General features: G+C 46.5%; 2 protein-coding genes across 6 annotated transcripts; one reads left to right on the top strand and one right to left on the bottom strand.

Annotated features, from left to right (window-relative positions):
- Window positions 1–285: 285 nt before the first annotated feature.
- Window positions 286–6,835, bottom strand: kcnk1b (potassium channel, subfamily K, member 1b). Its single transcript, XM_057046594.1, has 3 exons — window positions 5,301–6,835; window positions 3,735–4,130; window positions 286–2,441 (listed from the first exon to the last, which is right to left on the bottom strand). Exons 1-3 carry the CDS (start codon window positions 5,653–5,655, stop codon window positions 2,188–2,190), a joined length of 1,005 nt encoding a protein of 334 aa, XP_056902574.1. The 5' UTR covers window positions 5,656–6,835; the 3' UTR covers window positions 286–2,187.
- A 373-nt stretch (window positions 6,836–7,208) lies between these two features.
- On the top strand, window positions 7,209–21,896 carry map3k4 (mitogen-activated protein kinase kinase kinase 4). 5 transcript variants are annotated; one of them, XM_057046582.1, is made up of 27 exons: window positions 7,209–7,487; window positions 12,523–12,716; window positions 12,821–14,232; window positions 14,589–14,852; window positions 14,981–15,133; window positions 15,281–15,438; window positions 15,521–15,637; window positions 15,725–15,824; window positions 15,986–16,069; window positions 16,255–16,524; window positions 16,603–16,752; window positions 17,029–17,190; window positions 17,268–17,401; window positions 17,837–17,915; window positions 18,008–18,086; window positions 18,408–18,501; window positions 18,776–18,898; window positions 19,402–19,469; window positions 19,551–19,616; window positions 19,708–19,899; window positions 19,983–20,053; window positions 20,125–20,241; window positions 20,328–20,487; window positions 20,609–20,731; window positions 20,871–20,977; window positions 21,058–21,237; window positions 21,328–21,896. In XM_057046582.1, the coding sequence occupies exons 1-27, from the start codon at window positions 7,456–7,458 to the stop codon at window positions 21,346–21,348; spliced, it is 4,710 nt and encodes a 1,569-aa protein (XP_056902562.1). In that variant the 5' UTR covers window positions 7,209–7,455; the 3' UTR covers window positions 21,349–21,896. The 5 variants fall into 5 exon arrangements, with proteins under 5 accessions (XP_056902562.1, XP_056902561.1, XP_056902565.1 ...); XM_057046581.1 differs by having other exon boundaries at window positions 7,210–7,487; window positions 12,818–14,232; XM_057046584.1 differs by lacking the exon at window positions 7,209–7,487 and adding an exon at window positions 7,574–7,782.
- The last annotated feature ends 1,271 nt before the right edge of the window (window positions 21,897–23,167 follow it).

Genomic DNA, 23,167 nt, shown 5'->3' with positions numbered 1-23,167 from the left:
TTTCTATGTGGGGGAGCAGCGACGGAGATCATCAGCGTCTCGTCTCGACCTCTTTCTCTCTTACACATCGAATGAATTTGCAAATCAATGTGTGGTGTTCATGGGAGGACCCTCGTCTTCAGTCACGGCTCTGTGATGAAGACTAAGATGTGCTCAACAAATTCCCAAAAGGCTGAGACGGTGCATTCAAGAGCCGCATTTAAACAGGATTTACAAACACGCGTTGCTGTCAGAATCACGTTCCAAACTGGAATCCAAGGGGGAATTAAACGGCAAAGAAATGAATTTAATAATAAACCAGACACTTTATTTAAGATACAGATAGTCGACAGGTGATTGATCTTAACTTTTACAGAGTTTAAATGAATGAGCGCTCTCCTCTTATTTTGCACAACATCAGTTTTGTAACACTAAAATCCTACAAATACACAAAGAAAACACAAGATAAAATACAAAATTCCAGTGATTGACAATATTCCACTTGCTGAGTTGTCACCTTTAATTAAATAAGTGAAATACCTGTAAGCCATAATGCAATACTTACCGTCCCTGAAGAGAGTGACTTAGTTAGTTCTCGCACCTGACAAAACAAACGTTTTTGTCTTGACACGACAAACACGCCTGAAACCAGAGATCCCAGTCTGGCAAAAGGTTCCCCTTTTCACCCCTAAGAAAACAGGAACCATTCAAATGCTTCACGGTTAAAATGAAGGCATAGACTGGTGAGGAAGCAAATAAAAAAGAAAAAAAAAGAACTCAATACTAAAACGTCACTGAGTGGCAGATAATGTCAAAACGGATCGCTATGACATCAATGAAGAAAAGGGGATTTCATAAACAATACATTCATTCAAGAACACAGAAGAGAAATGCTGTCAAAAAAAAGGACTTCAGGTTCCAAAACACAGATGAAATGTCTCGTTACTAAAGGCACCACAAACCCTAACTCAGCCGTGTAACAGCGCCGGACAGAGGATCTGAGAACGGACAGTGGTCGTGTTTTCTTTCCATTTAAATGGTTTTCCTTCATGTACAAAACACACAAGGCGTTGCAGCAAAGCGCATCCGCCGGCTCAAATTCCTCCTCCTTGTTTGGAGAGCAAATGAGAAACACTCCGGCGGCTTTTCAAGCTTTCCCAGTCGTGGTGCACAATCATTTGTTGATTTTATATTCAAAATATACTTTTAACATTTAAATAATACAAATACAGCAGTTTCAGTTGGACAGCTGACTCTTATAGAGATGAGAGCACTAGTTTTTCAGGATTTTGTGGATCATCAGTTTTCCTTTTTTTTTTTTTTTTTGCCTCTCGGGCTTTAAATGTGCAAACTAAGCTTTTATTTTTTTAGGGGACAGGCCAGACGACGACTCAAAATTTCAATTGTATATGGTCGACCAGCCTACTGTACCTATTTCTGACCATCCAAAATGCAATCGGCTAATAAGAGCGAAAAACCAATACATGATAGTGCTTATCATCATACATAGACAACTTCCGTATGAATAAATGCTGACAAATATGTTCCTTCACAATTAAATTTGAGAAATGTGGAGCCCGACCAGCACCTTTTTAAAGCTGAGCCAAAACACGGACCATGGAATCCGAAGTTCTTGCAAGTAAATATTGGCCTTTTTCTCAGCAATTAAGCAGAAAACACTTGTGTAACACTTTCATGAGCTCCGTCTACCGGCAAATATTCCCAAACGCTGTGTGCGATCTATAAAATACGGTGAAAATATGCATCACTGGAATCCAAAACAAAGACATATTGTGCTGTACATGGTGTCTTTGAATAACTCAGTGTCATAAAGGGAGTTATTTCCTGACATGTTTACATTTTTAAGAGATGTTTTAGTTCTAGGTGGAACTTTTTTTTATTAATCTGTAAATGTTGACACATTAATCTACAGTTCTTACCTGTCAACGACTGCATGTATAAAACTTACGTAGCATTTTATGCTATTTGTCTTAACATTTGAGTAAGATTTAAGGCCAATGACTTCCTAAGATGTGAAATAATGAAGATTAGCTCCTTTGAGATTGTAGTTTCTGTTGTGTTTAATTTATACTAAATATCACTATATAGTGAAGGAATGTTTTTGCCTACTTAGGACTCTTAAGTTTTACCTGGGAACTACTCATGGCCGCACATGTAGGAGCCGTTTTTCCTCCTAAGTGGTGGCTGTTACTCGATTGTGTCACTTCTGGGAGGGACCAGAGTAGTTGTACTACCAAACATGTGTCTATTGTCCTCGTTAGAAGACGCAGCCGCTTTGGACACAGAGGAGAAAGACAGCTGGTCGTGTTCCAAAATGGCGATGCGGTCTTTCTGCTTCTCTTTCTTCAGGTAGAACATCTTCCTCAGCTGCTTCAGTTGCTGCAGCTCGCAGAAGGTCTCCAGCACCACCAGCATCACTATGAGCCCCAGGATCAGGTAGACTGACAAGGGAGAAAGACAATTAACACCAAATTTAAAAAAAGGAACCCATTCAGCTCAGAAAGAAATGTGAGAAGAGTGAATGATTGTAGACGATGACAGATGAAGGGGACAAAGAGACACATGCTGTCTGAAACATGTGGTTCACACAGGTAGACACAAGGGGGCAGTAAAGTGCTCGTTGTGCTAATTCCAGTTCCATGTTGGAAAGCCCAGGCATAACCGAAGCATAACTGCAGGTCAAAACATTTTCGGTTCCCGTTTCCCTTCCTGGTTCACATTGACAAGTTAAATAAAATCAAAATTAACTTAGCGTTATGGCCCTATGGTATTACATGAAGTGAAGGAGAGCTGCAGCCTGGGAGAGCTGGAGGAAGCGAAAGCTGGTGGACCACAGCCGTGGGAGCACGTAGCGGATTTTGTGAATCGGTGAGCATTAGTTGCTCCTTTTGGTTAAAAAAATAAAAGGAAAAAAAGAATCTGTGCGTGCTAATTACTGCTAAAAATCCGTGTTAATATTAACTCTGATGCAGAAGGTTTCGTCACAAGAAAGGAAGGATGGACGTACAAATGATTCTGGTGCTCTTTATACCAACAGTCTTACGTCTCTCCAACAAAATGGCACAATGCTGAATGATGTCTCTGACTGGCGCGTGCACGTCCACACCCACACACATGCACATGCAGGCTACAGCTCACACTATAGCAGCAGATAGCCGCTATCAACAAAGGACCTTGGGGAGCATTGTGACTGGAACACAACCAAATTGGCCATTGGAGTGAACCCATTTATTTATTGCCACGGCAACAAGGGTTGGTCAAAATGAGGACACAGTAGATCGTGTCACACCAAAGTTCAAAGTCCAGTGTCAGGGTGGCGTTACCAAATCAGTTAACTGCTGCAACGCCAATTCTTACGCTTTACTTTGAAGAAAATGGGTTCAGCACAGGAGGCTGTTGGAGAGCGGAGCACAAACCAGAGTGTAGACATGACAAATATAGATATTTTTTATTTCGACTGGGCTGGTTTTATGGCTGAGAGATGAGCCTGCTGTTCCTCCAGAATAAACAAATGGGGCAGTAATATCCTCTTAGGAAACAGGATGTAATGAGATTTATGAGCGATGAGGCGCCGACTTTAGAAATACACTCAATTTTAGTGATATGACCCAGAATCACTAGAAACGAACGTCTCTGCGGGTTCCGAACTCTGTGCTGAAGTGAATTTGTTCCACTCCACTCAAAAATCATCATTTTATATAGAAAAGAAGAAGATAAAGGTGTGGTGAGCTCACCAGTGATGCCCATTTTATACAGCTCCCTGTAGTTCTGATTCGCCGCCTCTCCGGGGACGTAATCTCCGAGGCCGATCGTGCTGAGCGAAATGAAGCAGAAGTAGAAGGAATCCAGGAAGTTCCAGTTGTCCTCCAGCGCCGAGAAGACGGCGGCCGGGATGAGGAGGAAGAAGCAGATGGCCAGAAAGCTGAGCACCACGGCGTGGGCGACGCCCACCACCGCCTTCGACAGGCCCCATTGCCGATGGACGTAGGAGATCGGCCTCCGAGTGCTGAACACCATGATCCTTTGCACGGCGGCGGTGAGGAAGAGGAGGGTGAAGGGGATGCCAATCGCGGAGTAGATGATGCAGAAGGCCTTTCCACCATCGGACAGGGGCGCCGTGTGACCGTACCCTGAAGATGCAGACCCAGATAGAAAGTAGATCAGCATTTAACCCTGCACTCGTTGCCATCTCTTATCTTACCCAGGCGAGATGACAGGAAATATCAAAAGTTATTTCTATTTGAGTTGCGCCTGCAGGCCACCGTTCTGACCGCTGGTATAAGCTTAATTGCTCGATGCTTAATTACATAATAACATTGAAACAGGTGCATCTGCTGGCATTTGTTTCCACTCTGTGTCTTATTATAACATGTCATAAAATTTGATCTGCGGTGTGAATTTTGGGCGTGGCTTTTGTATATACAGTATGCGACAGGTTTGTGTGGTTCCCTTTGCGTAGGTTTGTTAATTCTTATTATCTCAAATGTTATGGAGGTTTTCCTATTTTATCCATACTTTTACACAAATGAGTGTTAAACTGGAGCTTGTTCAGACTTTATCTACATATGCAAGTTGTTTTTTCAGTATTTAAATACATGTCGGTGTCGGTGAAGGACTCATGAAGTGAATCTAACAGGTGTGTAACAAAAAAAGCTGAACAAAAATGAGGAATCGTCACTTTCATCTTCTGCTTTCATCATTATAGGGCCTCTAAAAACTCCACATGTTCATGACAATTAGGGAAAGTACTACAGTTAAACGCACGGTGACCACAAAGGAAGACGGACCACCAAAGAATGCTGCAACTATCAGCTGCAGAGGGATAAAAGCAAAGGTTTAAGACCGGATTCCACGCAGGCAGACACCTTCAGTGTCTGGACTCTTGAAACCAACCGCCTCCATGCTGTCAGGCTGAAGTTCTGACAAAGCATTATCAAAAAACTAAATAAAAAAAGAAAATTTGTGCAGCCCTGGACGACATCCCCTCGAAGAGAAAGCAAACACAACTATTTGTACAGTGGGACTTAATTCTAAATATGCTTTAGGGGAAATGGAGGCGATGTTGACAAGCCGGTCTCAAACATTTAAGCAGATATGGGATCAAAGGAGTTCCTGTACATGAAGGAATCAATTAATTCCATAGATTTGTCCCAGAGTTATGGCACCAAAAAGCTCTCACTTTACTACAATATTAGCAAGAATGACCGTGTGTATATAATCCTGCATGATAGACTGTAAAGGGCAGGGAAGTTGTGCACCTGACGGGCTGCAACATCCTGTGCGCCCTGGGCCGCACTCACCTGTGGTGGACAGCACGGTGCTGGCGAAGAACAGCGACGAGGTGAAGTCCCAGTTCCAGTTTATGGAGGCGTTATTTAGGATGGACACGCCATAATTACTGGCATCCAGGGCTTTCTTCAGGAACCTTTCGAGGCGCTCCTCGGACAGGCATTCGTTTTCCTGGAGGAACCTTTGTTTGAGGGCCCTCAGCTCCTGACGCAGGAGGTCTTCATACGGCAGCTCCACCGAAGAGAATATGATAGCACCGAATACGAGATAAAGGACATAACCCAACAATAAAGATGCAAAATACCACGTCGATTTGTGATTCTGCATTAACCGCACACACGAACTGCTGGCGAGAGACTGAAGCATTCTGACAGGATAGGCTGTATTAGATCTGCGCCGGGCTAATCGATGGCTAACTACAATTACAAAAAATACATAGATAATTAAAAATGATCTTCCTCCTGTGTAATAGTGTCCCGATATGTCGCAAGGAGGATATTGTTAGAGACAAAGCTCAAACGAAAACGCTTCCCCCCTCCGCGCAACCTGCGGTGGTGTTGAGGCGTTCACGGTCGTCGGAACTTTTGCTTTGTCATCGCTGTAAAGATTAAAGTTGAAAAACATCTCGTACTGCGCCAAACAGAAGGGCTGGTGCTAATGAGTGAATATGTAAACACAATTTCTATTTATAAAATAACGAACGTACAAACACACATATATATTTTTTTAAATTTAGAGACTCGCTGCGAAAAATAAAAGCAAGCCTCGAAACGCGCAGCAGTCGTTAATTCCCGATTTCAAAAAACACAACTTTTCGCTGTCGCACACTTGGGTTTTGATGCAATTAAAAATAATTGGAAAGAAGTCCACTGAAGACGCTCGCTTGGATAAGATGCTGTCATTTCGCCCACTTTTCAAAGACACGTGAATCCATCCGTTGTCGTCTCGGTGACAAAGGGGCTGTGACGTCATCGCCCCACTCCTCCAAGGTAATAATGACTCGAGTCGTTTCATTGACGGTGTTTCGGTTGGTCCCCCGGATTCATTTCACAACAGCCGAGCGGCTGTGACCTTTTGTCAGCCTTTCTCCAGCTACTGTGAAAAGAAAACGCTGAAAAATGCGGGGTGTGGAGAGAAAGTAGCTTCACGAATAACTGGTCCATCAGGCAAAGGATGAAAAGAAGGAGTCGATCCTAAATCAACAAATAACACGAACCTGTTTGGGTGGGATTTTTTTTTACTGTGATCCTTGTAGCACTATTGATGGCAAAATCATAACAGAAATAATCGTAGAATGACAACTCGAAGCCATTAGAACATCTACTTTTAGTCATCAATTTATTAGTATATTAATGATAATGTGCGCGCAAAATGCAGACGCCTCGTGGACACCAGGGGGCGCCAGATCCCTACAATGTGAATTACTTTATTAATTACCAGAGTCGAAGCGTGCAGTAAGTTTGGCTAAAGAATCAACAAGTTTTCAGTTAGCAGATTAGTAAACTGTGCCTAAAAATAAAAAAAAGACAGCCAAAGTAATTTTGAAAATAAGAAGAGCACCATCACTTTAAATCTTAAAGTTCAGCACTGTGTGCATCTATATTTACTTAAGAAAACATTTTCATTTATATCTAGTTACATATTTCTTGCGTATAGATTGTTGTTTCTTGTAGGAACTGTACACATAATGTTCTTTTTACAGCCAGCTATTGCTGCAGTGTGCAATATTATACTGTGTTATTATTATTATTATTAGTAGCAGCAGTGGCAAGAACTCAGCCACTTTTGGAAGATTGCATTTTCAGTATAATATTAAGTACGGGATTCAAAGCGTGACTCTCCGCATCAGTCTAAATTTAGTCATAGCTGAATCACTCTGACTTTACCCAGAACACAGAGGAACACCGGCCCCTGCACTGTCGTATCCGTGCGTGACCAATCCGGGCCGCCGTAGTAATGCAAGAGCGAGGCACTCCTCAATGAACAGTAGAAAGATGGCGACGGCATACGCACCAGCGAGAGTCCGCTGTGCCGGCGGATAGAAAGTGCTCCGAGAGGCATACAATCCTACCCCTTGCAGCTGCTGAACGGTGCAAAGTCTGGCTGAGAGTGCGTAGACATGGTTTAGTCCATGCACGGCTAGGATCAAGGAGCCGCTGCTTTGCTATGGAGCCCCCGGATCGCAACGAGCCCAGCAGGTACGTGATTTCGCTGTACGGACTGTACACCATCAGGACCCCGCGCTTGCCAAATAGGGAGCCGAACGTGACTATGCAGTGCGCCCAATGTGGGCGTTCGCGCATCACTTAGAATTCCACTTCCTGTCAAATAGTGATACGCGTGCAGCGAACTGCATTTGCAACACACCGGAGTTGCAAACTTTTTTTTCCCCCCTGGAGCTTCACTTTTCGGGCGAACCTGGCTGCAGACACAGACCTTTCATCTGCTTCACGTTTGCCAGAGATCGCGACAGAATGCTCGCCAAATGATAAGGTAACAATTTGGACAAATACCAGGCGCCGTCTAACAGTGCAACATGTCACAGTACAAGCTAGCTAACAACGGCTAGCTGACTCTTGTCACTTTTATTGTTCCCCCGGTAAATTTGCTAGTGCAAAGTGATCGAACTGAGGCAAGGTGGCTTATGCAATGCTGGCTTAAAGAACACAAGCGTGATGTTTTTCATCTGAAAGGGCCAGACCTTGCATTTTTATCACCAGCCCAAATCAAAAACTTCGCTCTTTAGCTAGCATGTTGATCCAGTGTTATTGTTAATCCCAGTGCTGCTAAACTTGGCGCTGCTGCTGTTGTTGTTCTCAACGCAAATACAATATATTTTTAGTTTATGGAAAATAGATCGGGCAACAGTTATTTAGTCTTCTGTTACTTACTACAACTTAGTCGACAGGCTTCTGCAGATATGTGCAGCCACGAACTGCGTTGGTCGTGCTCGATTCCAAGGTTGTTTGTCGATAAAATGTCTGCAATCTCACATTGGGAATGCACACAGACACACGCAGGAGGTGTTTTTGTCCTATGTGCACATCTCTGAATCGACATTCCGCATGGTTTGCTCCTGGCAAACCCCCAGGACTCTGTTATGTCTTCTGCACTCATTTCGGTTTCGCAGGCGTTTGCACTTTGTTTCAGGTCTGCCACCCAGTTTTCCCAGCAAGTAGCTTGTTGTTAGGAATGAGCAGCCTGCTATTCACTTGTTATTGTGGCCACTAAGGCTGAAGTGGACGTAAACTGCTGGCATGGTTGTGCAACTCCGGTCCTATTATTGTGATTGCTTTTTCTTCTGCTGGCTTTGTTGCATAAAAGGGGAAAAAATGCAGTTATTAACCTCCTGTGCAACAGTGGTGACTTTTATCAAACATCACACCAAATCAGGCAAATCGGAGTCATCCCGATAAGGTTTAGATACAGAGTTATTTATTTAAAGCATTAGATCACAGCGGTGACTATTCTGGGAACGTTATGTGTTTGCTCGGCAGTCCAAGAGCCACTGTTGTCGCAACTACAGAAGTCCTTTGTCAATGATTTCTCATTCTTAAAGCCAGCGTGAAGACATTATGGCTCTCAAACATTCCACAGATTTCAGGATGTGGTCTAGCTGTGTGCAGTGGATGGCTGCCTGGAGCCCCAGAATGGTGCATGCCGTGGGTAGCATTCACAAAGGCTCGCATTTGCGTGGAGCGCAGCCTGCGGAGCGCAGATGGACCGTCCTGGAATATTTCCTGTCCGCATCCTGTCTCTGCCCACACCTGCATTCGCTAAAATCCTGCCACTCTCACATTCTGTCGCCCTCAGCTGTCACTTCCTGTAAAACAACAGAACGCTTGTTAGGACAGGCGACGCTACTGACGAGATGCGCTGCTGAAATCGGAGGATTTTTGCACAACCGTCCAGCGGGGCAAAAATAATTTGACTGCTCTCTTGAATGCAAGTCGAAACTAGCTCACATTTCCCTCTACAGGTCCAGATCAGGGTTCCAAGGTGGAGCAGTCGACTGCCTGCGCTGCATTTATGATGCAAGTGGCAAAGGGTGAAAAAACATGTCATTACGCCATTTACCTCATGCTGGAGCCCACAGTCTGCAAGCATGCGTCTGCATTTAAGAACATGTGACTGACTGGCTGTAATTAATGCTATGAGCTTTCACTCTTAACACTGAGGCCTGTGGGCATTTCTTTGTGGGCATTTTAAAGAGTGAGTGGAGCGAGGTTTGTAGAAACGGAGCCACTGTGAGAGTCAAATCAAAGCGTGCGCATGTTATTTTGCTCCGTGATCAAAATAAAGCGCCTCCTGTCTTGCGTGTACAGTAAACCTTGCAGAGGTTGTGAAGTCCACTCTTCTGAATGTCACACTGTTCCAGAGAAGGGTGGGGTCAAGTACATTGTGTGCAATATTTCTTCAGTCTGTTATGCAAACCATGACCACTGCATCCAGCGTTAGCGTGCAGCCCGTCAGCATTGTGTGCTGCACTTAAATAAATTCATTTGTTTGTGGAGTGCATGCACACAAACATCTTTCTGCTCTTAAATTCCCAACCTTTTGACCCTGAACTGCCACAGACATGTTTATTTTACAATGTGGGGGGGGGGGGGGGGGGGGAGTTGCACAAATGCTCTGGCGTCAGTTATTCCAGCGTGACTCAATCAGTGAACAGTTTGGATTCTAAAAACCAACTTCTTGTTGCGCTCTATCTGGTAAAAAGGCGGGGGGGGGGGACAAAAAAAAACTTTTAATTTCGGTATTGTGAGCAAGTGTGCTCACTACCCAGCTGTGTGCTATTCAGCTGTGGGCCTCACGGGCCACGTGTCACCGCTATACAATAGAGAGTCCCGTTCTGGAACAATAGTGTGGATGGTTGGGGTCAGAGGTCAGGCTCTGGCAGCCCTTGGTATCACTGCTTCAGTCGCTCTGCAGAAAAGACTCTTGATTTTGTGCTGTTTATTATGCACTCAGTGTTACAGCCCAGGGGCTTCAGCATTCCACTGGCCTTTATTGGTGCCTCAGCGAGGCATCAGATGAGCCATTGAGACCAGCCAGACACCATCTGCAGTGATAATTCACAAGCTGCAGCCAAGCGGGGACAGCTTGAGCGCCCTAGCCTAGCCGCGGTTAACTGCAGGGCACGCATGACGGCGACTTCTCCGTGCAGCCGGCAAGTAGAATGGCACAAAAGTTTTTAAAAAAAAAGGGTAATTGTTGCAGATTTTACTGCAGCGGCCCCGTGTGTGCTGGAAGTGTTTCATGGCAACCGAGCAAATACCCGGCAGTCGTGGCGTCATTGGTCTCGCTGCCATTCCTGAGTGATTCAGTCATGCTGTTCCGCGTAGAGGGGAATCTTTTTAAAGCCGGGGCTAGTTCCTTCTCACATGCACGTACTATTTCCGTCCTCAATCACCGCACACCTTTGGAATGTTTACAAAGTGAGCACAATCTGAGCTTCCCGATGACAGATCCCGAGAGGCGAAGCCGTGTCGTGCACGCCGTGCCCCCCAAACTGGTCCGGTTTTGCGACTGAAAGGCGAGAATGTGGCCAGTCTTTGTAATGAAACAAACCCATTTCCTTGATGTGACTCTCCCTGCTCGCATACTGAAGAAAGATATTTTTGTATCTCATAGGAAGAAGCCAGACCGCGTCCCCTGCAGAATCCCTCTAAATGAACTGTTCTACTTTGACGTAGAGATCATTCTGTTGTGTCATGGCTGTTTGATGTCTTGATGTCGCTTGCAATCTTGCAACGTAAGCAGGGTCTGCAGCAGGTGTCTATTTGAATTGCATGTCGTTGCACAGCTGCTCCCGTGGGACCGTGTGTGTGTGTGTGTGTGTGTGTGTGTGTACGTGTGCACTGCACTGGGGCAGATGGAGGACAGGAGCCTGGGCCGCTGCTTTCTAAGGAAAGCCATAGAAAGCAGCGGCCTTAAGTGAATGTTTCTCATACTCTCCCCTCATCCATTTGATCTCATGTCTGCACCTTAAAAAAAAGTGGAAGGACGGAATGAGGCGGCCGTCTGAGATGGACCTTTATGAAGATATCAGTACATGATTTGTCCTGGTCGTTTCCACCAGACCTTCACAAAACTAAAGCAACATTTGCAACACGTTGCCATTGCAACTAGTGTCGTTTATGCTTTTTTTTTTTAAGAAGAATCCCTCATTGGCGCCGTGCACATGTGTGTTCCTTTAAAAATGAAGCCGTCTTGCACGTGTGACGTCAGTTTTCAGAAGAATCGCAGCGCACGCTGGCAGTTGCTGTGATGACAGTGTTGGAGTGTGGGGGCTTTTCAACCTACACAGAGGCTGCCAGAGGCGCGTGCTGGGGGGGTGCCTCTCTGCCAGATGATCGATGGAGGGACACATGGTCACCAGCGTTCAGAACGCCTGGATCGCCCCCTCCTCCGCTTTCACTTTTTTGTTTTGCTTGGCAGGGTCAGACCTTCTAACCTTTCCCTCTAATCCTATTAAAAAAACTCTCAGAAAGGCATTAGGGAATAAAGCCCCGACATTGTAATCTGGGAAGGCGTGCCGCCTGCACTCTGTTTTCTTTATTTCCCAGAAGGAAGTATCTCAAGTGATTGTAAGGTTTCCTTTCAGCAGAAATCCATGCAAAATGCTGCCAAGTTTGTTTCATCCAAAGTCTTGAACATATAAAAGCACCGATAGTGCTCAAGAGTTAGAGCAACGTAGCTGTCATCAGATTTTGTGGATGATGCATTAGCATTTGCCCTGCTAACAATGCCTGCACACATTGTATGTAAAAAAAAAAAAGATAATAGTGCATCCTGGTTGATGACTTAGCACATCCTTCTTAGGGTTACTATTTCTCCTTCAGTGGTGCAGCTATTATGTTTATCCAGAGCAAAAAAGGGTGCCAGTAGCAAAGCCACAGCTTATTATCCCGCGCCTGTGCTGTGGCAATGCCTGCAACTGTGCTAGTGAAGAAACTGTGCGGCAGCCACTCGGAATCCTGAGGACAGACAGCCCGTCAGTCTGCTGCTAGCAGCAGACATCCAGTCTAGTTGCAGTTTGGCAACATGTTTGCCGTGGCATTATAAGAGATTTGCTGCACACCCTGTTATGACTACATCCAGACAGTGACCTTGCGTGCACATTTGCCCATGATGCCACTGAAATGAGTGAAGGTGCTGACTTGCTCTAAGCGTGATACCACAGAGCACAGTTTGCTCCCGGTTAGACCTTTTGGCTTCTCTCCTCAACAGGCAGGCCAGGCCAGTGGAAGATGCATCCCAACGGAACTCTGAGGTGGAGGAATCCTGGGACTCTCCCAGTGAGGAGGAGGGAGAAGAGCTGTATGGCACGTCGCCTCCATATACCCACCGTCAGATGAAACGCATGTCTGGGAAACACCTGAGAAACAGCCAGACGAAGAGTACTGGTCGGTCTCCTGTTAAGGGTCCGTTATGCTTTTCTTTCTAAAAGTGCAGTTTTACCTTATGTGTATCCACAACTCATTAAGTGTAAGTGTGTGTGTGTGTGTGTGTGTGCGCCTTGCAGCAGACGTAAGCCCATCTGGTTTGAAAGAGAGTCCCAGGCCGACAGAGACCTCAGAGGAGCACAACTATAAGCAAGGCAAGAAGCACAGGGCAACACTGCGCTCGACCGAGAGAGACCACAAAAAGACGTTCGAGGGCTCCTTTATGCTTGATCCACTCTCAAAGTCCAGCCCTTTTGGCGCTCTCAACATGGATCCAAGAAAACATTACTTGAGTTTGGGCTGCAGCAGCTGCAAACTGCCCGTGTCTATGCCCCACCTGGCCCGGACGCACCGCCAGACCTCCAGGACCGACTGCCCCGCCGATCGGCTCAAGTTCTTCGAAACCCTGCGGCTGCTGCTCAAACTCACATCTATGTCCTCCAAGAGGAAGGAGAAGGAGCAGAGAGGCCTCGAGAACATGGCCTTCATGGGTCACAACAATGAGGTCATTTGGTTAGAGCTGCAAGCCTGGCACGCACGGCGCTCCACCACTGATCAAGACCTTTTCCTTTTTACCGCCCGCCAGGCCATCCCTGACATTATCAACGAAGTGCTTCACTTTAAGGTGAATTACGCCGTCTTGAAAGGGATGCACTGTTCTCAAAACAGTGACAAAGACTGTGTCCCAGATCTCATCTGTGGAGAAGAGAGCAAACCTACCGTAGCAGAGATCAACCACTGTGGAGTAGATCCCACTGCCTTTAGCGCCTCACCCCTAACGGCGATGAACGCGGCAGAGCCTCTGGGCTCTGGTGCTGACTGCAGGGGGCATGTTCAGCGACAGCGGCTGGCATTTGACCAAGTCAAACGTGTAATGGAGCTGTTGGAAACAGTGGAGGCTTTATACCCGTCTTTACAGGCCCTGCAGAAGGACTATGAAAAGTATGCAGCACGAGACTTCCAGGGCAGGGTGCAGGCGCTCTGTCTGTGGCTCAACATCACCCAGGACCTCAACCAGAAGCTGCGTGTCATGGCCACCGTGCTGGGCCTGCACGACTTATCCCGCATCGGGTGGCCGGTGTTCGAGATCCCCTCCCCTCGCTGCTCCCGGGGCAATGAAGAAGACGAGAACGACGAGGACGAAGAAAACGACTCGACGGCCACCTTCACACCTGAAAGCGATGGAGAGGACAAAGATGCCGACAAGGAGGACGGGGGAACGGGACACATAGCAGCGGGAGAGCTCTCTCCCTCCCTGATACCTAAATTTTCCCGATTGTTGTCCGAGGAGTTCCTACCAACCGCTGGTGCTGTAAGTACAGAGGTGCTGGCAGGAGGAGGAGTATTCTGCCCCACAGCTATCTACAGGCCGTTTGTGGATAAAGCTCTGAAACAGATGGGGCTGCGTAAGCTCATCCTCAGACTGCACAAACTAATGGACCGTTCGCTCCAGAGGGCCAGAGCAGCACTGCTGCGCCAGACTCCCGCACTGGAGGTAAGCAAGAAGCTTTAGGTAAAGAGCGGGGCAGCTTTAACAGAGGAGATGAGAGGACATTGAACACAACTGCTTCCAATTCTAGGTTGTTTTCCCACTTCACTTCACTTGGTGCTCTGGTACAGAAGTTCAGTGCTCTGGAGCAAGGCACTCTAATCCTAATATTTACAGAGCAAATTTACATAACTTAATATGGCCTCATAATGAAGCCGCATTTGAAACAACAGTATTATGAATTTAAAAAGCTTCGCGGGATTTGAACCTTGCGCTCCTTTTGTAAACGTGCTCTTAAAACTAAACACTCGTTGGACCGCCTGTTGATTATGATTGTAAGCATCGCAACCGTCCTCCTCCAGTTCGCAGACTTCCCGGATCCCATGCTGTACAGCGATTATCTGCCAGAACTGTCGCGTCATCACGAGTCCTGCGGTGGTCCGGCCAACCCAGACTTGGGAGCAGAGAATGTGTCCTGGGAGGACTTGATCGGCATGGACCTTCCGTCCTTCCAGCCGGCGTTTCTCGTGCTGTGTCGAGTCCTTCTTAACGTCATCCACGAATGCCTTAAACTCCGACTCGAGCAGAGACCTGCTGGCGAACCCTCGCTGCTCAGCATCAAACAGGCAAGCCGCAGCTGGAGCCTCTCACTCGATCACATCTGTGTTTGCACATACTAGACTGCATGACTGGGTTAGTTTTGACATTTCCTATGGTTTACAACGTCTCTGATTTAATGCTCTGTGCTCTGCAGTTAGTACGCGAGTGTAAAGAGGTCCTTAAAGGAGGTCTCCTGATGAAGCAGTATTATCAGTTCATGCTGCGAGGCGTGGTGACGGATGCACAGGGCTTGCAGACAAATGCCAATATCGATGAATTTGAAGAGGACCTTCACAAGATGCTGGTGGTAAGTCTCCCAGGTCTTCCCCTCCCTCCTCTCAAAGCCACAGATGCTTTAAATAGACGGCTTCAGGGTTGTGGGCTTTTGCATAATTGAAAAGCAGTTCGCGTGAAAGGTCCCGCGGTTGAATTTGCATCGATCTCTGCTTCTTAGGTGTACTTTGACTACATGCACAGTTGGATCCAGATGTTGCAACAGCTGCCGCAGGCTTCGCATAGCTTAAAGAATCTGTTGGAGGAGGAGTGGAACTTCACCAAGGTCATCACGCCTTACATCCGCGGCGGGGAGGCCCAGTCTGGGAAGCTTTTCTGGTCAGTAACATGCAAACCGAACTGATGCGTCATGAGCCGGTGTTTGTGTGGAGCTAACGGACGACGTCTGGGATGTGCGCAGTGACATTGCTGGAATGCTGCTCAAATCCACCGGGGAGTTCCTCGACGTTGGCCTGCAGAAAAGTGGCAACGAATTCTGGGAAAGCGCCGATGACAGCACGGCATCCGACGAGATAAGGTCAGAGCGATTGTTTGTAAATTTCTCGGTCAGGATTTTTCTGATTTTTGTGACGCCATTAAAACGGTCCATGTTTAAAATCATCAGGCGGTCTGTTATTGAGACGAGCCGGTCGCTTAAGGAGCTGTTCCACGAGGCCAGGGAGCGAGCATCAAAAGCTCTGGGATTCGCCAAAATGCTCCGCAAGGTGAGAGGAATCCGAGTTGACTAGCTGCTGCCTTGGAAACAGAAGGCCGCAACAACACCGACTTTACGTCTGTGACCCTGTTTTTTTTCTGCTTGCCAAAAAAAATAAAAATAATGAGGACAGTGTGTTCTGAAACACTCCGTCTGCTCTCATTCCTGCAGGACTTAGAAGTTGCTGCAGAGTTCAGTCTGACTAATGGAGTCACTTGTCTCCTGGAGGCACTGAAGAAGAGTAACTACGCCAAGGTGGGTTCGTGTTGTACAAACATACCATTTTTACAATTCTCGACCACAATTTCATTGAAGAAAGCAATTAAAAGGTCAAAAAAATGACACTTTAACTGTGAAACAGATGAGGACTTGGTTTAAAATTGCGTGAGTTCTGAAAGGATTCTGCCAGTATCTGTAACGCATGTCATCTTTTACTCCAGGTTCAAATTCCAGGCCTGGAGGAGCTGCAGGTTTTTGTGCCCTTTGCCCTGATGGATCAGCGGCCTCTCATCCTGCAGCTTCTCAATGCCGCTGCAGGTGAGGATTGCTCTAAAGAGCCTGATGAGATGCCAGAGGACGATGCCTATCTGCTCATGAGTAAACACGGAGCCGGCGACCCCACCACCGACTCAAACTGGACCCAGTGGGATGGAGGGCTGCTCAAACTGGTCCCCCAGATGGAAACGGTTGACACTCTGAGGACTATGAAGGTTATTAAGGTTTAAAGTGCATTTATTTATTGGTTCGCTATGTATCTGTTAGTTACAAATATCTGGGTTTGCTTTCAGGTGGACAACCTGCTCTTCATCGTGATGCAGTCCGCGCACCTGGTTGCTCAGCGGAAGGCCTTTCAGCAGTCCATGGAGGATGTGCTCACTCTGTGCCGGGAACAAACATCCAGTCAACCTCTCATCGCCAGCGCTCTGGAGGAGCTGAAGGTGCGTAAGCAAACACACACTGACGACTTCTGAGCTGTTAAAACGTGCTTTTGTGGTGTACTGACGTCCTACTTTCACATCTGTTTTCCACTGCTCTATTTTCATTATATAGAATTTTTTGCTGCGCGAGGCCACTTTTTGATTCTCTGTTTCGTGTCCGCTCCGCAGCGTTTCTGAGGATTTCTGTCGAATGTTTTAGTTTGCAGTTTTGAATGTGTCCTCTCATCATCTTGAAATGTTCACAAACATCACCTCTATTTTTTCCCCCCTTCGCAGGACGAAGCGCTTCAACTATGCATTAAAATCAGCACAGCCATTGACCGCGTGGAGTACATGTTCACCACAGAGTTTGAGGCAGAGGTGGAGGAGTCCGAGTCGGCCACTCTGCATCAGTACTACAGGGAGGCGATGATACAGGGTTACAATTTTGCCTTTGAGGTAACCGAGCGATGTTGGAAAATGAAGGCCACAAAATTCACATCTCAGACTCACACCTATTTGTTTCTGAATGACAGTATCACAAGGAGGTGGTGCGCCTGATGTCAGGGGAGTTCAGGCAGAGGATCGGGGAACGTTACATAGCTTTCGCCCGCAAATGGATGACCTATGTCCTCACCAAATGTGAGAGCGGCAGGGGCACCAAACCCAGGTATACTATAGTTATGGTTTTAACTCATTCAACCTTGTGTTTTTTTAACTTCTATTTAAATGCAGGCTTGAAGAGCTGCTGCGATATTTCTGTATTTATGTTCAGTGGATTGCCACGGGCTGATAATACATTTATTTTGGCATCTTCGTCGGCCTCTTTACTAAGCTGCCATGGCAACATTGTACTCTTAACAGGCCGAGGGCAGTTTCACGAGATGTAGCTACAACTCTTGAGTTATATTTTCCAGTAATAACCGATATTATGTTAGCCTTTTGAGCACGGATCATTCTCCAAAGCAGGAACAGAATATGAGATGGAACAAGATGTGCTTTTGTATCAGGATACATAAATCTACTCGGTATATAGCCACAATGTTTCTGCATGGTTTCTTATTTCCCGTCTATAAAACATCTCATCATCTGTTTTCACCTGCAGGTGGGCCACTCAGGGTTTTGATTTTCTTCAGGCTATTGAACCTGCCTTCATCTCAGCTCTGCCAGAGGACGACTTCCTGGTACGTTTGCGTTCTTCTTCCCCTGCGTTATACTTTTGCATGCCGTGCTAACGCGGACTGCGACAAATTGTTTTGTGTGTGTTTTGCTGCAGAATTTACAGGCTCTGATGAATGAATGCATCGGACACGTGATTGGAAAACCTCATAGCCCAGTTACCGGTCTGTACATTGGTAAGAGGATCCCTGCTGCCGTGGCTCGGGGCTGCTCATTTCACCTCTTTTAGCCACCTTTGTGGTTTTATTGCCGCCATAAACGGGACAATAATGGCACCTAGTGGCCAACAGAAGAAATGCCGTCTGGATATGTAACCATATGTTAACCAAGTGAACGTCACTCTCTGTATGGTAATTCATTTTAGGGGTTAAAGTTTGATTTTGTGTTGTTGTAATATCAGAATTTATGACTACTAATGGAACTCGAATTGGGATAATTTTCCAAAATTGATGGGGTTTCATCAAAAATGAGCTTAGGCTTGCGTTTTGTTTTTTTAGCCCCCAGGAATAGCCCCCGTCCTGTTAAGGTGCCCCGTTGCCACAGCGACCCACCAAACCCCAACCTTTTCATCCCCAACGTAGAAGGTTTCAGGTAAGTGACGTGGATGCTGTCTATGAGCCTCAAGTCTTTCCTGCATGGCTTGTTCCTGTTTGAAGCTGACACTTCTGCTCTCTAGTGGGCTTTGTGCGAGTGCAGCCGCACGTGTTTGCATGAGTACGCCGGTGGTCCCTTTTCCTCATCGTACCAAAGTGTGTGAATCTGTCCCCCGTCCAGCCACACCTTCACACATGTGTATTCCCATCCCATGTCAGGCGTTTGTCACATCCAAAGGCAGAGCTCCTCAGTTTGTTTTTTCACCACACAGCTCTCGAAGTCTCCCCTGCGACCTCCGGAACCAGCTGTTCCCCAACGGCCCTCGCCCCATCCCTCAGGGCCCAGGGGAACACAGCCACACCAAAGCGCCCAGCAGCAGCCCCAATGATGTCAGGTAGCCATGCCCCCAAGTCCCCTGCTAGAGAATGTCAAACAACACTCGTGACTCAAGTTTAGGATGAAATCGAGAGAATAAAAAACCCGACGGTGTATTTTAGCATTAAGATGCATTACATGTGCTGTTTTTGAGCCCTGCGATCGATGTGCATGTTGTGAAAATGGGAGTGCTAATATTCTGCTTTTAGTGCTTTTAACATTAGCCACGCTGAGATGCTTGGTAACTCGCCGCCATTATATATGTGTGTTTTTATGTGTGCTTCTCTACAAGCGATGGTTGCATGTGGAAGCAAAGGGTTCCTGAACTCTCACTTTTTTCACGCGAAAGCTAAGCTGGGTGTCGGGTTTTTGTTGGGTTTTCAGGGAGAAGAGTCATTATTGTGTCATCAGGAGTCCCGCGTTTTATCGGTTATAGACTAGATAGTCCGGACTCTGTGGCTTCACCTTGGCCAATCCCAAAACCGTACTTTTTGTCAGTGTTTCAATTCCGTGTCCTTGTAGAGGATCCAGCTACCACGAGAATTTTAAATCCCTGAGCCGCCATTCGAGCCCCACAGAGGACAGAGAAGGTGGGCAGCATTTCAAATGAAGCCAGACTGTGAAGGTGAAGCCTTTCAATTGATGGAAGCGTGTCCCCTTTCCTCCTCCAGAGCCCTCCTATCCGAAGGATGCCCGTCGGAGCTGGGAGCTTCGCACACTCATCAGCCAGTCCAAAGGTGCGCTCGCTGGTTGCTGAAGAGCGATGGATTGACTCTTACGTAGCGTTTCACATTAACTTTGGTTGCTGTTTCTCGTCTCCTGGCTCAGACACGGCAGCCAGGCAGTGTCCCCTGGAGGCCGTCCGCCGTTCGATCCGCAAGCTGGAGGAAAAGCGCTACGCCGTGATGAAGCAGCGCAACATCATCGGCCAAGTGTGCCACACCCCCAAGTCGTACGACAACGTCATGCATGTCGGGCTGAGGAAAGTGACCTTCAAGTGGCAGAGGGGCAACAAAATAGGTATAACGGCATACTGATGGCTTTGATATGAAAGGTGCGTGAATACAGATGTGATGATACATTTCTGGGGTTTTTTGGAACAGGCGAAGGCCAGTATGGGAAGGTATACACCTGCATTAATGTGGACACTGGAGAGCTGATGGCCATGAAAGAGGTGTGTTGGTTGTCTTTTGTAAATGAGCTAAAGCTAAAGGTACCCCCTGACATTCTATCGCCATCATCTAGATCCGCTTCCAGCCGAACGATCACAAAACCATCAAGGAGACCGCAGACGAGCTGAAGATTTTCGAAGGCATTAAACACCCCAACCTGGTGCGATACTTCGGCGTGGAGCTCCACCGGGTAGGATGCGTTTCCTGCCGCTGGCCGTCATCATCGCGTGTTGTTGCTGTTGAATCATCCTAAATTCCCGGCGTGCTCTCCTGTAGGAGGAGATGTACATCTTCATGGAGTACTGTGACGAGGGGACCCTGGAGGAGGTGTCCAGGCTGGGGCTGCAGGAGCACGTCATCAGACTCTACAGTAAACAGACCACTACAGCCATCAACGTCCTGCACGAGCACGGCATCGTCCACCGGGACATTAAGGGTCTGCGTCTAATGCTGCCCCCCCCCACCTGTCGTTCTCATTTTATCATGCGCTCCCCCCCCCCCACCTGTCGTTCTCATTTTATCATGCGCTAAAGCTGTTTATTCTTCTTAAAAATCAGGCGCCAACATCTTCCTGACGTCATCCGGGTTGATTAAGCTGGGAGATTTTGGCTGTTCGGTCAAGTTGAGGAACAACGCTCACACCATGCCAGGCGAGGTGAACAGCACGTTGGGAACAGCAGGTAGGAACTTCCTTCAGTCGGATTTCATTTGAAAGCCTGGTTTATTCCCAAAAAAAAAGGTTATCGTGCGTTTGTTGTTGTAGTGGTCGCGTGACCTTTTGCACAATGACAGGGATGGAACTGTATTCTCTGTCTGCAGCGTACATGGCCCCTGAAGTCATCACCAGAGCGAAGGGGGAAGGTCACGGAAGGGCAGCGGACATCTGGAGCTTGGGCTGCGTCCTCATCGAAATGGTGACGGGAAAGGTGAAAACATGCCGATTTTTAAATTTACGCCGAGCAACAAGATGAGACTAATAATGTTCCCGTGTAATATAACACCGCAGAGGCCTTGGCACGAGTATGAGCACAACTTTCAGATCATGTACAAAGTGGGAATGGGCCATAAACCCCCCATCCCCGAGAAGCTAAGCACAGAAGGTAAAGACTTCCTCGGACACTGTCTGGAGAGCGAACCCAAGCGCCGCTGGACAGCCAGCATGCTACTGGACCACCCCTTTGTCAAGGTAAGACCAATTAAAACCCATTATTCTATACTTACCCCCCCCCCCCAAGCATGTTTTTGTCTCTAAACAGCTGCATCCTGTCTGTTTTAGGTTTGTACGGATGAAGAGTGAACAGAACCTTGTCTGCTGCTACAAAATGAAGCACTACTGTAAACTATGTTGGCAAAGGAAGGATGGGGAAAAGGACTCGCGGCTGAAGGCACATGGACTTAAACTGAAGAACACATAATATCATTTCAGAGAACAACTGCACCTGTGGGGATGATGTCTATGTACCCATGGACTGGGCGGGGGGGCTGTACATACTGTAAGAATAGGATTGGCTTTATTTCTTGTATAAACAATATTGTAAAGTTAAAGTAACTATTGCCACACATGTTCTCATTAATGAAGAGACCTCTGAAAAGACATTGATTTTTTTTTTTGTTTGTTTTTACAAATGGGAGGGGGGCAAATTCTATATAGCACTTTTAAACTGGTTACCCAAGGGACAGTGACTCGAGGAGGGATGGAGCTTTTTCCAGTTGTTCTTTATGGTTGAAAAATGTAAGTCTCACGGGATGGATTAAGATGTTTATCGGTTTGGAAAGCCCGGGCAGAGGGGGAAGCGACTCTTTTTAGCTGTTTTGCCTTTGCTGAGGAATAAACATCAACTTGGAGCGGTGTTCAAGCGTACCAGTTTGCCCGGCCCAGAGCTGTTCACGTGACTGGAGCGTGGCCATCTGAGAGGGGATGCCGTGCCTGCTCGCCCTCCCTGCTGCTGAACACAAACCTCCACACTCATTCTGAGGGCTTTACTATGAAGCAAGGACAAGGCGGCCTTGACAAAGAAAAAAAAAGAAGAAATAAAGCAGGTTCTGTGCACGGTTGCGTACAACTCAGGCACTTTGTGCGCCATTTGGCCCAGCTAAAAATGCAGTAATCTGCCATCTTCATAATTAAAGAAACAGCTTTTATTATGAAGGATATCAGTGTTACTATAAATAAGAAATACCATTAGAAACCACTGACTTCACTCGGGGGTGCTGTTTTATACATTAAGCGTGCTGGATTTCAGTCTGGCATTGACCCAGAATGACATCATTTTGTCATGACCATATTAGGCCAAAGTGAGTTTTAAAATAGATGTCATCAATTTTTCATTCCCAGTGAACTAAATAAAATGGTCTGGGTTGGATCTGGGTTCATTTGTTTACTGTAGTGATAATGCTGAGTAAAACCTTTTTTTTCCCAGTTTATAAAAACAGAAAATCAGCAAATAAGCATAAAACGAGCATTAGCCTTTCCCTGCCAGACCTGTTTTGGTGGAATTTTGCATCGGTGCTGCTCATGCTGGTTCAGCAGGAGTAGGGGTGGCGATGTGGTTGAATTCCAGCCACTTCTGTGACACTGAAAATGTTGACTGATGATTCAACGTCCCTCCATGTCCTACTAATCTTGCTTCATAGTAAAACCCCCCAGGTCATCTGCTGCTCTTACAGTGTTCACTATGTACAAACAATATTAATAAACATCCTTTTTTAAAACCAATTGTGCACTTTACCCCATCCCCCGAATTGATTAACTTAAAAAGGTAATAAACAATTTATATAGCCTTTCTAAAGAGTTATATTGCGATACCACCACCAGGGGGCAGTGTAGCTCTACTTTTTTTTTTTTAAACCCCCGTCCCAAAAAAAATCTTAATGGAAAATCAAACTGGCCACCAACACATTCAAAAAGGTTAGACTCTGCCTCAAACAGAAAAAATGACTAGTTCAATGCTCGTATTCCAGAGAGGGTTAGTCAGCGGTTAATGATAAACCGCCACTCCCTCCATCAATCATATCCATAAACTCAAACACTTGTGCTTCTCTGCAGCCTGCGCAGCATTTGACAGTTGAGAAATTAGATTCTAATATTCAAAAAAAAACTTTTATTTCCTTGCAAC

This window comes from Takifugu flavidus, chromosome 11, assembly GCF_003711565.1.
Source record: "Takifugu flavidus isolate HTHZ2018 chromosome 11, ASM371156v2, whole genome shotgun sequence".
NCBI lineage: Eukaryota > Metazoa > Chordata > Actinopteri > Tetraodontiformes > Tetraodontidae > Takifugu > Takifugu flavidus.
Note: the sequence above shows the minus strand (reverse complement) of the source record. Positions and strands in the feature narration are given on the sequence as shown.

Coding starts and splice junctions, on each gene's coding strand:
- kcnk1b (XM_057046594.1), bottom strand. CDS start 5,655: ATGCTTCAGTCTCTCGCCAGCAGTTCGTGTGTGCGGTTAATGCAGAAT. Junction 4,131..5,300: donor CACCGTGCTGTCCACCACAG/GTGAGTGCGGCC, acceptor CTGCATCTTCAG/GGTACGGTCACACGGCGCCC. Junction 2,442..3,734: donor GTATAAAATGGGCATCACTG/GTGAGCTCACCA, acceptor CTCCCTTGTCAG/TCTACCTGATCCTGGGGCTC.
- map3k4 (XM_057046581.1), top strand. CDS start 7,456: ATGGAGCCCCCGGATCGCAACGAGCCCAGCAG. Junction 19,470..19,550: donor CCCCACAGAGGACAGAGAAG/GTGGGCAGCATT, acceptor TTCCTCCTCCAG/AGCCCTCCTATCCGAAGGAT. Junction 20,242..20,327: donor TCGGCGTGGAGCTCCACCGG/GTAGGATGCGTT, acceptor GCTCTCCTGTAG/GAGGAGATGTACATCTTCAT.